At 35.6% G+C, this 16,231-nt stretch overlaps 1 protein-coding gene across 1 annotated transcript; it reads left to right on the top strand.

Annotated features, from left to right (window-relative positions):
* The first annotated feature begins 3,306 nt into the window (after positions 1 to 3,306).
* On the top strand, positions 3,307 to 7,463 carry LOC131019837 (cytochrome P450 724B1-like). The gene is made up of 9 exons (XM_057948451.1): positions 3,307 to 3,625; positions 3,818 to 4,142; positions 4,237 to 4,389; positions 4,548 to 4,790; positions 5,167 to 5,253; positions 5,606 to 5,684; positions 5,882 to 5,988; positions 6,920 to 7,041; positions 7,141 to 7,463. The coding sequence occupies exons 1-9, from the start codon at positions 3,390 to 3,392 to the stop codon at positions 7,226 to 7,228; spliced, it is 1,440 nt and encodes a 479-aa protein (XP_057804434.1). The 5' UTR covers positions 3,307 to 3,389; the 3' UTR covers positions 7,229 to 7,463.
* Positions 7,464 to 16,231: the final 8,768 nt, after the last annotated feature.

Below are 16,231 nucleotides of genomic sequence, written 5' to 3'. Positions count from 1 at the left end.
TATAAGATTCCTACTAAGAATCTTGAATTCTTAGTAATAATCTTAGATTAGTGATGATTGATTAGTGAATCACTAATCAAATTGGCATTCTTAAGTTATAATTATAAGTTTCTTACTAAGAATCTTGAATTCTTAGTAATAATATTAGATTAGTACTGATGATTGATGAGTGAATCACTAATCAAATTAACATTCTTAAGTTATAATTATAAGATTCTTACTAAGAATCTTGAATTCTTAGTAATAATCTTAGATTAGTGATGAGTGATGAGTGAATCACTAATCAAATTAACATTCTTAAGTTATAATTATAAGATTCTTACTAAGAATCTTGAATTCTTAAGTAATATCTTACATTAGTGATGAGTGATGAGTGAATCACTAATCAAATTAACATTCTTAAGTTATAATTATAAGATTCTTACTAAGAATCTTGAATTCTTAAGTAATATCTTACATTAGTGATGAGTGATGAGTGAATTACTAATCAAATTAACATTCTTAAGTTATAATTATAAGTTTCTTACTAAGAATCTTGAATTCTTACGTAATTTCTTACATTAGTGATGAGTGATGAGTAAATCACTAATCAAATTAACATTTTAAAGTTATAGTTATAAGATTCTTAATAAGATGTGTATATTAACGTATGAATCAGATGATTTGTTTGATGATACATTAATCTATGTTGGATAACTACTTAAACTCTTGGCTTGTTTTATTAGCTAGACTTCTTTATTAATGAAGTTTCATATTTTCTGATAGTCTGGTTGAAAATTGATGTTGTGACACATATTGCTAAAAGAGGTCATTATCTGACATTTATTAAACATGAATTTGGAGAATTTGATTTAAGTAAACGAAACTTTTGAGGTGAATAATCAATGTTTAAATTTTCAATTGTATTTCAATATATATTTAATTTTAATATTTTTATATTATTATCTTTGACCAACTTATTAGATGATAAATGAAAAAATAAAATAAAAATGAACCAAAAAAAAATCTAAACAAAGCTGAAAAAGATAAAATAAATTACGCCGTCAGTAATTTTGGCCAAACGGCAGTGGTGCTATCTCCGGATGTCACCGACGGTGGTGATTAGCGGCGGCCACATGTCGCCGGTAAATAGCGACGATAATTGACGTCGGTAATAAATAAATATTATTAAATTAATTAATAATAAATATAAAATAATATATATTTAAATTAGCGACGTCACAACCACCGCTAATTAGCGGCAACTGTTTTGCCGTCGGTAATGCGCCGGTAATAGGCAAAAGACGGATCGCCGTTTTTGCCGCCGCCGTGCCGTCTGTAATTGCTGGTGACAGCGCCGCCATCGCTATTCACACATCTTTTTGTAGTGATCAACGTAGATCTTGTGTGAGAGGTCAGAGCTGTAGACGTAGAGGATGTAGCAGTCGATGATGTAGTTGTCGGAGATCCCTAGCGAGGTGGATTTGGCGTAGGTAGATTGGCGGTTCCAAAATTTGGTGGGATCGACGACGAGGGGGATGTAGTTGCCGATGAAGGGAAGGACTCGAGGCAAGCTGGGGAGGAACCAGTACTTCATGGGATAAGTTCGTGTTGTTAATGTTCTTAAATTTACAACTAGTCGATGAATTCACAACTGAATCGCTAGTGTTGGTTGTGAATTCGAATTTAAAAGTTCGAATTCACAACTAGTTGTCTTGGTTGTGAATTCCGATTTTAAAAATATAATTCACAACTCAAATATAGATTGGTTGTGAATTCAAATTTTAATTTAAAGCTACAATCACAACTATAGATAGTCTTGGTTGTGGATTCGAGTTTCAAAATTAGAATTCATAACTCGAAATAGATTGGTTGTGAATATGAGTTTTAAGGCTACAATTCACAATTAGGAATAGTTTTGGTTGTGAATTCGAGTTTTAAATTAGAATTCACAACTCAAAAATAGATTGGTTGTGAATGTGGGTTTTAAAGATACAAACACAATTTTGATTAGTTTTGGTTGTGAATTCTAGTTTTAAAACTAGAATTTACAACTCAAGAAAATATTGATTGTGAATTGAAGTTTTAAAACTAAAATTCACAACTATGAATAGTCTTAGTTGTGAATTCGAGTTTTAAAGCTAGAATTGACAACTATGAATAGTATTGGTTATGAATTTGAGCTCAAAAAATAGAATTCACAACTAAAAAATTAGTGGATAACTTTTAGGGTTAATTGCTTGTAATATACTGAACTTTCATCAAATTCTAGTTTGGCATACAAACTTTAAAAAGATATTGTGGTATAAACTAAACTTTCATCAGATTCTGATTTAGTATACAAACTTTAAAATGTAGCGTGGTAATTTACCACATTCTGATTTTGCATACAAATTAACTTTAAAATGTAGTATGATCATTACCGAACTATTGATTTAAATATGATTTTGCTACCAATCGAGATTTCGGTCAAATTTTATACTCACATGGCTAGCTGAATAATTGACGCAACATAATCGACGAGGGAATAAAATGACATTTGTAATGACACATCGCAACCACTATTCAAAATTATGCAAAATCAGATTATTCAACTACCCATGTCAATAGTAATTTCGTTGGAATTTCGATTGGTAGCAAAATCAGATTAAATCAATAGTTCGATAATTACGACACTACTTTTTAAACTTTGTATGCAAAATCATAATTTTAGGAAAGTTCAGTAATTACAACGTTACCTTTTAAAGTTTTTAGGCTACTTTCAAAATTAGTATGCAAAATCATATTTGATGAAAGTTCAGTAATTACTATACTACATTTTAAAGTTTGTATGCAAAACCAGAATTTGGAGAAAGTTCGGTATTTTACAGACAATTAAGCCTAATTTTTAAGTTTTTTAAGTTGATAACGAAGCGCAGCTCAATTGGTAAAACGTTTTCCTTCTAACCAATGGGTTGGAGGTTCGAGTCACCATGAGAGAAAATGAAGAACCATTATCGATCCTTTTTACTAGGAAAAAAAATCCCTAATTTTAAGTTTTTTATGTGAAGGATAAAATGGTAAATATGACCAAATTTAAGTTTTTTTTATCTTAGTTAATATGTTTTGTTTTTACTATTTTAATTTGGATATTTTGTCCACTCTTTATTATTTTGATATTTTTTTTATTTTAATTTTAACATGCTATTTTCTGCATACGTCCCCATACTTGGAAAAAAAAAGACTAAAAAGAAGTGTTCTTCTTGTAAATTTTATTTCCCTTTATTTTATTTTATTTTCAATTTCCTCTCTCTATATATAGCCAGTCAAACTCAAGGCTTTCCAAGATTTGTTGCCACCCTCAGAGAGCTGTTTAGCAACAAATTTTATCTTGTTGAATCCCAATTTCAAAATTTTGTAATTAAAAAAACATGTTGGTGATGATGGGTATAGCGGGAGGGCTTTGGATGATGATGAACGTTGTTGTTATGGTGGTAGTAGTGGTTTCATCTTTGGCGACGATTCTGTACCATTTTTGGCCTTTGGTGGTGGTGAAGAATGTTCCTCGAGGATCCTTCGGGTGGCCGTTTCTCGGAGAAACCCTCTCCTTTTTAAAGCCTCACTCCTCTTCCTCTATTGGGGCCTTTTTGCAAAACCATTGCTCTAGGCAAGTTCATAAACATGCTCTCACATGATTGTGTCTTTCTTTGTGTGTGTGTGTGTTTTCTTCATAAAGCTGCCATCACTCACTTTTTCAACTCACATTTCACATGCTCACTCACCTAGAGAGTGTGTGAAAAAAGAAAAAGAAAAAGAAAAAGAAAAAGAAAAAGAGGTGTTGATGATTCATTATTTGCAGGTATGGGAAAGTGTTCAAATCCCATCTCTTCTTCTCTCCCACGATTGTTTCATGCGACCAAGAGCTGAATTACTACATACTACAAAACGAAGACAAACTGTTCCAATGCAGCTATCCTAAGCCGATTCATGGGATTTTGGGTAAGAATTCCATGTTAGTAGTTGTTGGTGAGACGCACAAGAGGCTAAGGAACGTCGCCGTTTCACTCGTGACATCGATGAAGTCGAAACCGGAGTTCTTGAACGACATCGAGAGGACTGCTACGCAGATTCTTGATTCGTGGAAGGACAAGAACCAAGTCCTCTTTTGTGAGGAAGCTAGGAAGGTATGTGTCGTCTCGTCTCGGGTTTTCGATGAGCGTGTGACAGATACCTATGATACTCTAATATCTTCGTATTCTTTTTTTCTTTTTATTGCAGTACACATTCAATGTGATAGTGAAGCAAGTGCTAGGTTTATCAGAAGATGAGCCACAAACAAAGGAAATTCTTCAAGATTTTCTCACGTTCATGAAAGGCCTCATTTCTCTGCCTATCTACATTCCTGGGACTCCATATGCAAGAGCTGTTCAGGTTCTTAAATTTTCTATTATACGTATCTAGATTTAGATTTGATCAAATTATTGAGTCCCTAGAATTTCATATAGTTATTTTCTATCTCAATAGAAAGGAGATGGGAAAAAAGTTATTAATTGCATGTGCTGACCCTTTTTGCCATGACATCTTTACAGGCTAGAATTAGAATATCTTCAACTGTCAAAGCAATCATAGAGGAAAGAAGAAGAAGAAATATTAATGGTTGCAAAAAGAGTGATTTTCTTGAGATTCTTCTATGTGTAGATACCTTATCCCAAGATGAAAAAGTTAGCTTTGTGTTGGATTCTCTACTTGGTGGCTATGAGACCACCTCCCTTCTTATGTCCATGGTCGTGTTCTTTCTCGATCGATCACCCTCAACCGTCCACCAATTAAAGGTAAAATCCGCGACGGTTTTCGAATTTCAATCTCGTATTTTATTTCATTTTTTAGATGATAGAAGATGCGGCGTGCCTTGCTACAGTACCATAATAGAGTGCTTTATTCTTTATTATCAAGAACAAGTCAACACTTTATTTATACTTGTGTTGACGATTAAATTGAAGGATGATAATAATTGGGTGTGGTGATAGTACATTAATTAGTACTTTTATATGAAAACTAGATGGCTTCAAACTAGTCAAAGTTTTTTAACTTTGATTTTTTGCCTGCTGGAATTATGTCCTGATATATGTAATATGTGTGTGTCAATAAATATTATATATAGTATTTTAAATATTCTTGTTAAGCTACATTTGTTGTTTGCTGTTGTAGCTAGAACATCAGAAAATAAGAAGCATGAAGACAAAGAATGAATTTCTGAACTGGGAAGATTACAGATTGATGGAATTCACACAAAATGTAAGATATTTTTCCACAATTTATTGTCTATTTAAATAGTGGTAATTTATAATAAAGTATATTCTGTTCTTGGACTACAAGCTGTAGTACTTTTTATATGTACTCTTTCACACTATTTTTTAATAGTTCACTGAGCTCGACATATATTCTTTATATTATCTTGGATTACATGTACATGAAATCGCCAATTTACATATACAAATGATGTGACTGCAATAACATACAGATTTATATATGTATATATGCTCTGATAGAAATAAATATGGAGTAATTTGATTGCAGAATGCAACTTTTTGACTGCAATAATAGTGGCAATATTGATATTAAATTTGTGTGGACCTTTCTAAGACAGGTCATAAGTGAAGCTCTGAGATTTGGAAACATTGTTAAATTTGTCCACCGAAAGGCAATCAAAGATGTCAAGTTTAGAGGTACTCCATCCATGATATTTAAATACATGTTATTAATTAGATGGTCCACAAAATTAAGCTATATATCTCGCAATCTTTGACAACCAAAAAAGTGGTTTGTTTGCAATTATTACTCATGTCATGTATATACATACTTTTCCTATCTGTACATGTATGTAGATGGTATTGGTGAGTTGATGATGTTTATTTTGGGGCAGATTATATAATTCCAGCAGGTTGGAAGGTCCTACCTGTTTTCTCTGCAGTTCATCTCGACCCCTCTATCCATGCAGATGCTCTTCACTTTGATCCCTCCAGATGGCAGGTATATACATATATATGAGGGGGCTTCAGCACCCTTAACCATTAAGAAAACTTTATGTTTGATAAGCCTTATACGTTTGGATAACTAAATAATTTGGGGTTATGTATGCGTTTGGTATTCCGGATTATTAATCAAGAGGATTCAGGATAAAACTAAACCCCTCTCTTATTTCACTATTCTTCTTTAAAAACAACCTCCACCTCACCCTTGAGATAAATTAATCTTAACTCTACAGTAACTATTTATTGTACTCCCTCTGTCCCGGTTATCTTGAGACCTTTTTTTTTAGCATGAAAATTAAGAAAATAGTGTATTGTGTGTAGGTGAAAAAGTGAATAGAAAGTAAAACTTGCCAAATAAAAAAAAAATATCTCAAGATAGGTGGGACGTCTAAAATGACAATTGTCTCAAGATAGGTGGGAGGAATGGAGTATTATTTATCTTACTTTTATTAATCAACTCATAATCATTCCAAACATAAATACCAAACAACTGTTTAATATTTTGCAATAAATTTTTGAAATTTAGTTTCAGAAACTATTTTCCTGCACCCGCCCTTGGCCATCAAATATAAAAGAATAAGAATAATGAAAATACTACATGGATCTAGAAAATTGGCCTTAGAATGATCTGATAGCTTAATAAATTTGTACCTACGCTCTATATGCGTGCTGACTTAGTGGTAGGTTGGTTAATCTTCGAGATCAAAGATTTTGAATTTTAGTAATACGTCACACATTTTTTTCTCAAAATACTTGTTTCTCCTAAACAAAATGTACCTGCAATAAGTAAACAATTACAATATTAGTAGTCAATTGAAAGGAATTACGATTTCTAGCTATAAATCCACATACTGAATTGTCGTATCATACTATATTATAGTATATATTAAAAAAAAAAGAGGTATGATTTGGGTTGGTTGAATATGCAGAAACAAGATCAAACATGCAAGAAATTTACTCCATTTGGCGGAGGGTCGAGGTGTTGCCCAGGTTTCGAACTAGCAAAAGTTGAGGTCGCCTTTTTCCTCCACCATCTCGTTCAAACATATAGGTAATCGATCCATCAGGTTATTAATTTTATTGCAAAATATTACATAGATAGTTTGATTTTAGTTATTTAAAGGTGGTTGAAATTGGAGTATGCATGCAGATGGGATGTGGGAGAGGGCGAAGAAACGGTGGCGTATCCATACGTAGAGTTTGCAAGAGAACTGAAGATGAATGTGCATCGTTTGTGAAGTTAATTATTTATTATATATACATCTATAATTAGGATGCGTTGATCGAGTTTGTAATTTCCTTGTATACGTATGAGTCATAGCTCTTCTTCTACACTTATTATATGCAATCTCCAACCACTTCAATAGTAATCATAGGTTTAATTTCCTAGTACATATACAATGCAATCAAAGAGTTTTTCTTTTTCTTTTTCTGGTCATAATCCAGATATCTGAGTCCAATTAATTTTTGGGAGATGGTGACTTTGAATATAATTTCTTTCTGGATGAGGACTGCTTTTTCTTTTTTCCTTTTAGGTCAATCAAACATAAAAATATAGTAGAAAACTTGGTTTTTCTTGAAAGAGAAGAGGAGAGAGAATTTTTTTTTTCGTTTTTTCTTCGTCATGATTACTGACACTGGCCAAATTCAAAATTAGAATTAGTGTCGCTCTACGTTTTATTTTTTATTTTTTTTTAGGTAGAAGACAGAAATTTTATTCACGAATCGTGATTCGATAATATCCCTAAACCATCTAGGAAAATTTTTAAGTGGTAATTGCCTGTAAATTCCTAACGTTTACACGGAATTGGTTTTTGCACATTTTTTTATTTTTCTTCTTTTAAATACCTAACCTTTAGTTTTTGTCTCAAATTTGTCCGGTGACCGGTTTTTTTTTACGCCGGCGCCGGAAATGACATGGTGGCAGCCGGAATTGATGCCGTGGCAGCCGAAAATTGACACCTAAGCATATGATGACATGTGGCATAAAATAAAAGAAAAAAAAGAAAAAAAATTCCACATCATCATCATCTTTCACAAACCCCCAATCTCAAACCCTAATTCCCCTCCCCAACCGGCTGCTGCTTCCCCCCTGCCACCACCACCGGCCGCCGCCTCCCCCTGCCACCACCACCGAATCTAAAGCTGTTACCAAAATCATCGGTAAATGAAATTGGCACACCTCCATTCACCACCACCATCACGTACTGTAACAACCAAATCAATCTCCAAATCGCCAAATGAAATCAAATCAAACTCCAAATGCAACAACCAAATCAAACTCCAAATGAAATCGGCACACCTCCAAATCGGCAAATAAAACCAGGCCTTAGAGATTCGGGTTTGCCGATGATTTTGGCAACCGATTTTTTCTCGTTACCCATTTCTTTCTCTAGATGCCGTCGACGCTCCTGAGGTCGTAGCAAAGGGTGGCGGCGGCGAAAAGCAGAAGCTGTGAGCAGAGGAAGAGGCAGGGGCAACGGAGGGACGAGAGTCGGCCTCTCCCTCTCTCTCAAGTCGTCTCATATGTCCTCCCCCCTTCTCAAATCGATCTGAGCCCTAGCTCTCTTCCTCCATCTGGTTCAGTCGTCGTCGTTCTCAAATCCGGTGCCTTGGTCGTTGTTGTGGATTTGGGCAGAGAAGGGTACTCAACTGTTGCAGTCGTTCTCGAATTCCATTGAGGCAGCAGCGGCACCAAGGTGGGGGAAGGGAATGGGGGACGGATGGCGGCGGGCGCCGGTGTTCGGAGGTCGCAAGGGGTGGCGCCGGATTGGGGAAAGGGGAATTAGGGTTTGGGGTGGGGGAAATGGGAAGAAGACATGAGGGCATTTTTCTTTTTTCTTTTTTTTTTCTTTTATTTTATGCCACATGTCATAATATGCTTAGGTGTCAATTTCCGGCTGCCACGGCATCAATTCCGGCTGCCACCATGTCATTTCCGGCGCCGGCGTAAAAAAAAACCGGTCGCCGAACAAATTTGAGACAAAAACTAAAGGTTAGGTATTTAAAAGTAGAAAAATAAAAAAATGTGCAAAAACCAATTCTGTGTAAACGTTAGGAATTTACAGGCAATTACCCCAATTTTTAATGCCACAAACGGACTCCAAACAAGATGTAGCAAATTGAGCGAGGCTATGGACTGCCTTATTGGCAAGTGTACACACATGTGACACCTGTAAATAAGTAGATTCTCATTAGCTTCACTCAAATTATCAGTTGATAAAAATTGTTCTTCATCCTCTGCATTCGCCATAAGCATGGAATCTAAACTCGTAGCAATACCATTATTTCATGGAGGATCGGCTTCATTTTCTTAGCAACAGCCACCATATATGATAATAATAGCAGATAATTTTGAGCAGTGTATAGCATGAGCTTGCTTAGCTCCTCATCACTTTGCAAACACAATTCATACTCATCTCCTCCTTCGTTCCATTAAACTCACCAATACTCACGGTGTTGCTCTTCAAATTTCATTCAATGTATTCAATACTTCACTTTTCAATATAATTTCTTATCTACAAGGGCTCAAAAATTCATCTCAATTTATTATTTTCAACTGCATCACCAGCATCAAAATTAAATAATATTTTTTAAAAAATTTAATGCTTCTCACGTGCACAAAACTAGTGAATTATAAATATTGTGTGTGTGTTGGTCTAGTGATAGGAAGTTAATATCCAAGACTTGGGGTACTGAGTTCGAGCCTCCATCGCACCATCTTTAAAAATTTCTTTATAAATATTCTGTGCAACTTGTGAGATTTAAAATAGGGCAAATTGCATGAAAATACCCCACTTTCATCAAAATTTGATTTTTTGACAATCTTTTTAATTGTTGCAAAAAAATTAACGAGCTTTCAATTTGTTGCAATGTCCGTGTGGAGAAATTTTCCGGCCAAATTAAATCTGAGTTGGCAGTCGGAATGCCAACGTGGCATCAGAAATGCCAAATCACACCCACCATCCCCTCCCACGTCACCGGGCAAATTGCATGAAAATACCTCACTTTAATCAAAATTTGATTTTTTGACAATCTTTTTAATTGTTGCAAAAAAAATAACGAGCTTTCAATTTGTTGCAATGTCCGTCCGGAGAAATTTTTCGGCCAAATTAAATTTGAGTTGGCAGCCGGAATGCCAACGTGACATCAGAAATGCTAAATCACATCCATCCTCCCTTCCCACGCCACCCTCTCTCTCTCTCTTCCTCCATCCCCCTTCCCCCTTCCCCCTCTCCCTATCGACTCTCTCTCTCTTCCCCCGGAAAACGTCGATCCTCTTCCCCCTGCGCAGACCCCTCCCTCTCCTCCACCCCGACGCCGCCGCATCTTTCTCCAGCCAGCGAACCCTCCCCTTCCTCCACCCCTCTAAAGCCGCTGGTGTTGGCTCAAATTGGCCGCCACTCTCACTCCATTGCGGCCTCCCTTTCCTTCACCAGATCCGCCCAGATTCTTGGGTCTCCCCGCTCAAAATGATGAGAATTTGCGGGGGCGCGAAAATCATGGGAAAAGAGGCGGAGGTTGATGAAGGAGGAGGAAGGTTTGAAGGGGCGCGAGGCGGCGGAAATCGTGGGGGAAGAGGGATGGCGGCGGAGGTCGATGAAGGAGGGTGAGGGTTTGCTGCCCCGTGAAGGAGAAACAGGGTGGAGAGAGAGAGAGGGTGACGTGGAAGGGGAGGGTGGGTGTGATTTGGCATTTCTGATGCCACATTGGCAATCCGGCTGCAAACTCAAATTTAATATGGCCGGAAAATTTCTCCGGACGGACATTGCAACAAATTGAAAGCTCGTTAATTTTTTTGCAACAATTAAAAAGATTGTAAAAAAATCAAATTTTGATTAAAATGGGGTATTTTCATGCAATTTGCCCGGTGACGTGGGAGGGGAGGGTGGGTGTGATTTGGCATTTCTGATGCCACATTGGCATTCCAGCTGCCAACTCAAATTTAATTTGACCGGAAAATTTCTCCGGACGGACATTGCAACAAATTGAAAGCTCGTTAATTTTTTTGCAACAATTAAAAAGATTGTCAAAAAATCAAATTTTGATTACAGTGGGGTATTTTCATGCAATTTGCCCTTTAAAATAATGTCTCTCTTTCTCTCTGTCTAACTCTTTCAAAAATATCTTGTCTTTTTTCAGGTGATTCATTTTAACCAGAAAGTCAGAAACTAATATGGACTCCTACCATCTATATATGATATAAATATATCGGATGAATTTTTTTCCATCAATTTTTCCTACCATTTTTTTTGGTATATTTTAATTCTTTTCAAAAGATCATTAACTTTAATTCATAAAAAAAAATATTCAATATAAATATTAAATTAAGGATTACAAAAGGATCTTTAATTCAATGTAAACATTATAAAAATAAATTTGAAACGCATAAATTATGACAACTTAAAGTGTCAAATTTAATAATTTTTCTCTTTCATTTATTTATAACGTTGAACATTATACTCTTTCTCATTTTATTTTCGTCCGTTGGTGCAAAAAAAAAGTAGATGTCATTTTTTTTCCTTTCAAAGCAAAAAAGTTTACATCATTGTTTGATTATAATTATTTTAAATTTAAATATTTTTAAATTATAGTAGTTTTTAAAGGAATTAAGGAGAAGGAAATTTATATTAATTTGAATATAAATTTATAAATAAAAAATTACTCATTTTTTTCCTTCTCTGTGAGGTTTTATGAGGCCTGTCCCTTAGCTTGATTTTGTTATATTGATGATATAGTGTTATTTGCTCAAAATGAGATTGACTTAAATCATTTTATTTATAATAATAATAATAATAATAATAATAATAATAATAATAATAATAATAATAATAATAATAATAATAATAATAATAATAATAATAATACTCCCTCCGTCCCATGAAGCATGACACACTTCTTTTCGGCACGAGAATTAAGAAATTGATATTTTGTTTGTTAAGTATGGTAGGTGAAAAAGTGAAAAATGTGAATAAAAGGTAAATTTTATGCTATTTTTAGAAACGTGTCATGCTTCATGGGACAGACCAAAAAAAGGAAACTGTGTCATGCTTCGCGGGACGGAGGGAGTAATAATAATAATAGTAATACCTATTTAACTATTATTATACAATACTCATTAAATTTAATATTATAATCCTTAAGTCAACAAGATTGTTATTATACGCTAATTTAAATCAAATACTAATATTTAAATTAATATTTTTTTTGTTATCAATTAATATAACTCATAAATAATACTCTCTCCGTCCACGAAACAACTTCCTAGGAGGGAGTGACACAAATTTTAAGAAAACAGTTAATGAATGTATTGACATTGGAGAATAAGTTGTTGAGTGTATTGACAACGGTGAAAAAGTATTTTAATTGGTATTGAGAGTACATGGTGAAAAAGTGAAAAATAAAATGGTGGGTATATTCTAAAAATAGATAGGAAGTTCTTCTGTGAACGTTCCAAAAAGAAAAAATAGGAAGTTATTTCGTGGATGGGAGGAGTAATATTTAATATTTGGGTTAATTGTGTGTAATATCACGAACTTTGCTTAAAATTCATTTTCCCCACGAACTTTAAAAAATCCACAAATTATCAAATACTTTAAAAACTGTTCAAACTCCCCATATCAATTTTTATGATAATTACAAACCTACCTTACATTCATATAAAATTATAAAAAGACCTCCACATCTGTTCAATATTTGTACAAAATAATAAAAGAACCCCAACATGATATTATTCAGACAAAATTACTCTTATGAGTTTTATATAATTATAAAGCTATAATAAAATTATAAAATAAGGTCTAACATGCTTCTGTATCACTTCAATATTAATTTTAGAATGTGTTTTTGATAAAACTCAATACTCGTGATAATGTCATGAATATTCTTTCCTATCTTTCATGTTGTAGAGCCTCTCTATAATAGCTTCATTATTACAATAACATTTACAAGTATATTCTGAGAGAGAACTCATAATTGGCAAAAAAAAAAAAAAGAACCTAATTCCGTGTAAACACCGAAAAATAAAAAATAAAGAATATAGTACTAGAAAGAACTCATAATATACATATGTAAGAATTGTTATATTATTTCATGTTAAAAATTAGAATAGAAACTATACTTTTTATTAATATATGTGAAATGACAAAAATACACGCACCTATAAATTTTGAAAATTTCCAGGGGTGTCCAGTGACCCCACTGCCCCCCTCTGGCTCCGCCAATGCCTGTATGCATTACATTTCGGATAATTGTCCGGATCTATAATTTTTCTTTGAAGTCTCTTCCCACGTAGGATTCATTATTAAATAAATATAATATAATATAATATAATATAATATAATATAATATAATATAATTTCTCAATAAAAATCCACTTTGATACGATTTTAGGTGAGAGTGTGAGAGAGTGTGAAGTGTATGTTTTATAATTATAAAAGAACAAATTCATTAGAGGGTATTTTGATATATAAGTTCAAAAGGTGAGGTTATTGTGTAATTTATTTTGTGAAGTGGTCAATTCTGAATATTCCAGATTTAATGGGGTCAGTTTTGAATAATCAAGAATTAAATCATGGGCAATTTGAACAAATATAAAAGTATTTGATATAATTTGATTTTTTTTAAAGTTCATGGGGAAAATGGGTTTTAAGCAAAGTTCGTGATATTACACGCAATTAACCCTTAATATTTTTATATAATTTAAATTTGAAAAAGAATAAAATATATCATAATTTGTGTACGATATGTGAGGACGTGCTAGCTGTAATAAAGCGCCATGTCTAATTGCTAGCCTTTTTATTGTTATTAAACTTTGGTCCTTTGAGTTAGGCCCGAGTAGATTATATATTTTGAGAGAGAGAGTAAAGACAAGATAAAGATAAAATCGAATAAATTGAAAATGATATGAAGATTCTAAACTTGACCACTTTCTCATTTTTTCGAAACTGCCGTTTGATGAAGAGTAAATTATGCGTGGAAGATACCAGCGCTGACCTTGGAATGGTAAGGATAAATCAACCGGAGGGTTACGCGAAAAGACCGTAAAGAGGCTTGAGGGGACGTGACCATGACAATTTTACGCTAGCATGAGTACAGTGCTGCAGTAAGGGATGGGCTGGAACCAAACTGGCAGGGCTGGTATCGGTTGAGCTGAAGAATAACACCTAGTACGAGGAACGATGGATACTATTTTTCAGGAGCAGATCGGCTGAACCATGTCGGTATACGTGGATGACATGATGGTGCAGAGTAAGGCTGAGCGATCACATCCGGCAGACTTGGAGGAAGTCTTCGTTGTCATTCGGAAGCATAGATTAATGTTGAATCCAAAGAAATGCACTTTTGGGGTCAGGACTGGAAAATTCTTGGGATACCAGGTAACTCCTCAGGGCATTGAGGTCAATAAAGACAAAGTGCGAGCTATAGTAGATATGACGCCACCAAGGAACATCAGGGAAGTGCAGACACTAAATGGTAAGGTCACAGCGTTGGGGAGATTCATCTCTCGCCTAGCGGATAGGAGCTTGCCTTTCTTTAAAGTCTTGCGGAAGGGATCGAAGTTTGAATGGACTCAGGGTTGTTAGCGAGCTTTTGAACAATTGAAGGCATTTAATTTATTGAGGATATCTAAGTCCTCAGAGGAAGGAGGGGGAAGAGAAGCAAGAATTCGGGAGTGGCGCTCGGGATGCCACTTCACATCCCAAACCCCAGCAAAGGAAAGCCAGGTTCCTTTGTCAGTGCGGACAAAATAATATTTACTGATAAAAATTTTATCAGTGGGTAGTTTGCTAAGGAAAGTGGTTTTGAATTTCGTATTGGTGGAAAAACTGTAATGGGTGTTGGTCTTTTTCAGGATTTGGGTTTGGGAAAAGAGCTGCGCTGTGTCAATGCAGCCATGGTACCCAACCACTATGTGAAAGAAAGAAGCCCGTCGCAACACTGACGGGGCTAACTGGTAAAAGGGGATGCGAAAGTAATTACAGACCTCCCCCAGGAAGGGCGGAGGAGGAAGATGCAGCCCTGCAACCACCTGATGTGCCCACATGGCTATGGTGTTTTCCCTAAGGTTGTTAGGAGTCATATGGGATTTATTATTGGGAACATTAAAGGCCAGGCCAGGAATGGGGCCTTTGAGTTTTTTCTCTATGCGTCTTACTTCTTTAACATCGATTATTGAGAGGGGTACGGTGTGCGAAGAAGACATATTTTCTTAAAGAAAGAATTTACAAACGACACGCAGAAACCAGATATTACCAACACAACAGTTCAAAAAAATCTGCCGGACAAGAAGAGGGGGTAGGGTCAAGGGCAATACCTAAGTCAGTGCACGTGAATCGGAAATAGCGGAACAGACGCCGGAGAAAGGTGAATGGTTGCCGGAGTGGGGCAGAAAGCATAAAATCGCCGGAAATCGTAAGAAGCTGGAGGGGAAGGAAGTAAAAGAAGGCAGAATGAGGAATATGGTGGGCTTTATATTTAGGGCGGCTTGGACATTGGAAAACGAGAGGCCCAATCAGGAGCTGATGCGTGGCACACTTAAAATGGCCGGTGGAACTGAAGAGGCGCCCTTTTGGGCGAAAAGGTAGTGATGGGACAGAAGTGGGACCCGAAACTGACACACATTTAATGCATTTAAACGGGCAGCGCTGATGTCCCTACGCCGCAGCAAGGGCAGCGCTGGTTCAGCGATTACCTAGATAAAAGGCAACGTCGGTTAAACTCGAAGAAGACCCGGTTTAACCCGACTAGGGGGGAGTAGCTGATGAGGAGTAAATTATGCGTGGAAGATACCAGCGTTGACCTTGGAACGATAAGGATAAATCTACCCGAGGGTTACACGAAAAGACCGTGAAGAGGCTTGAGGGGACGTGACCATGACAATTCTACGCTAGCATGAGTACAGTGTTGCGGTAAGGGATGGACTAGAACCAAACTGGCAGGGCCGGTAACGGTTGAGCTGAAAAATAACGCCTAGTACGAGGAACGAAGGGTATGAGGCAGGGCTGTCTCTAAGCATTCTTAGGGTCTCTTATCATTTAATTTAGGCCAGGGCTGCGACCCCAAATTTACCTTTATCCCTCTTTGTATGTATCTATAAATAGAACCATTGTATCGTTATGACAGGGTGGTGATTTCTAATACAACAAACTTTATTTTTCTCATCGATTACTCTCAACTCTCGTTTAACGCACAACAGGTAAATTCTTCTTAAAACAACCCACCGAAAATGGACACATCAC

The sequence above is a fragment of the Salvia miltiorrhiza genome, chromosome 1, assembly GCF_028751815.1.
Source record: "Salvia miltiorrhiza cultivar Shanhuang (shh) chromosome 1, IMPLAD_Smil_shh, whole genome shotgun sequence".
NCBI classification, from domain to species: Eukaryota; Viridiplantae; Streptophyta; class Magnoliopsida; order Lamiales; family Lamiaceae; genus Salvia; species Salvia miltiorrhiza.
Note: the sequence above shows the minus strand (reverse complement) of the source record. Positions and strands in the feature narration are given on the sequence as shown.

Excerpts from the sequence above, each read along its gene's own strand:
- LOC131019837 (XM_057948451.1), top strand. The coding sequence starts at position 3,390 with ATGTTGGTGATGATGGGTATAGCGGGAGGGCTTTGGATGATGATGAAC. Across the intron at positions 3,626-3,817 it reads TTGCAAAACCATTGCTCTAG|GTATGGGAAAGTGTTCAAAT; the intron begins GCAAGTTCATAA and ends CATTATTTGCAG. Across the intron at positions 4,791-5,166 it reads CAACCGTCCACCAATTAAAG|CTAGAACATCAGAAAATAAG; the intron begins GTAAAATCCGCG and ends TTGCTGTTGTAG.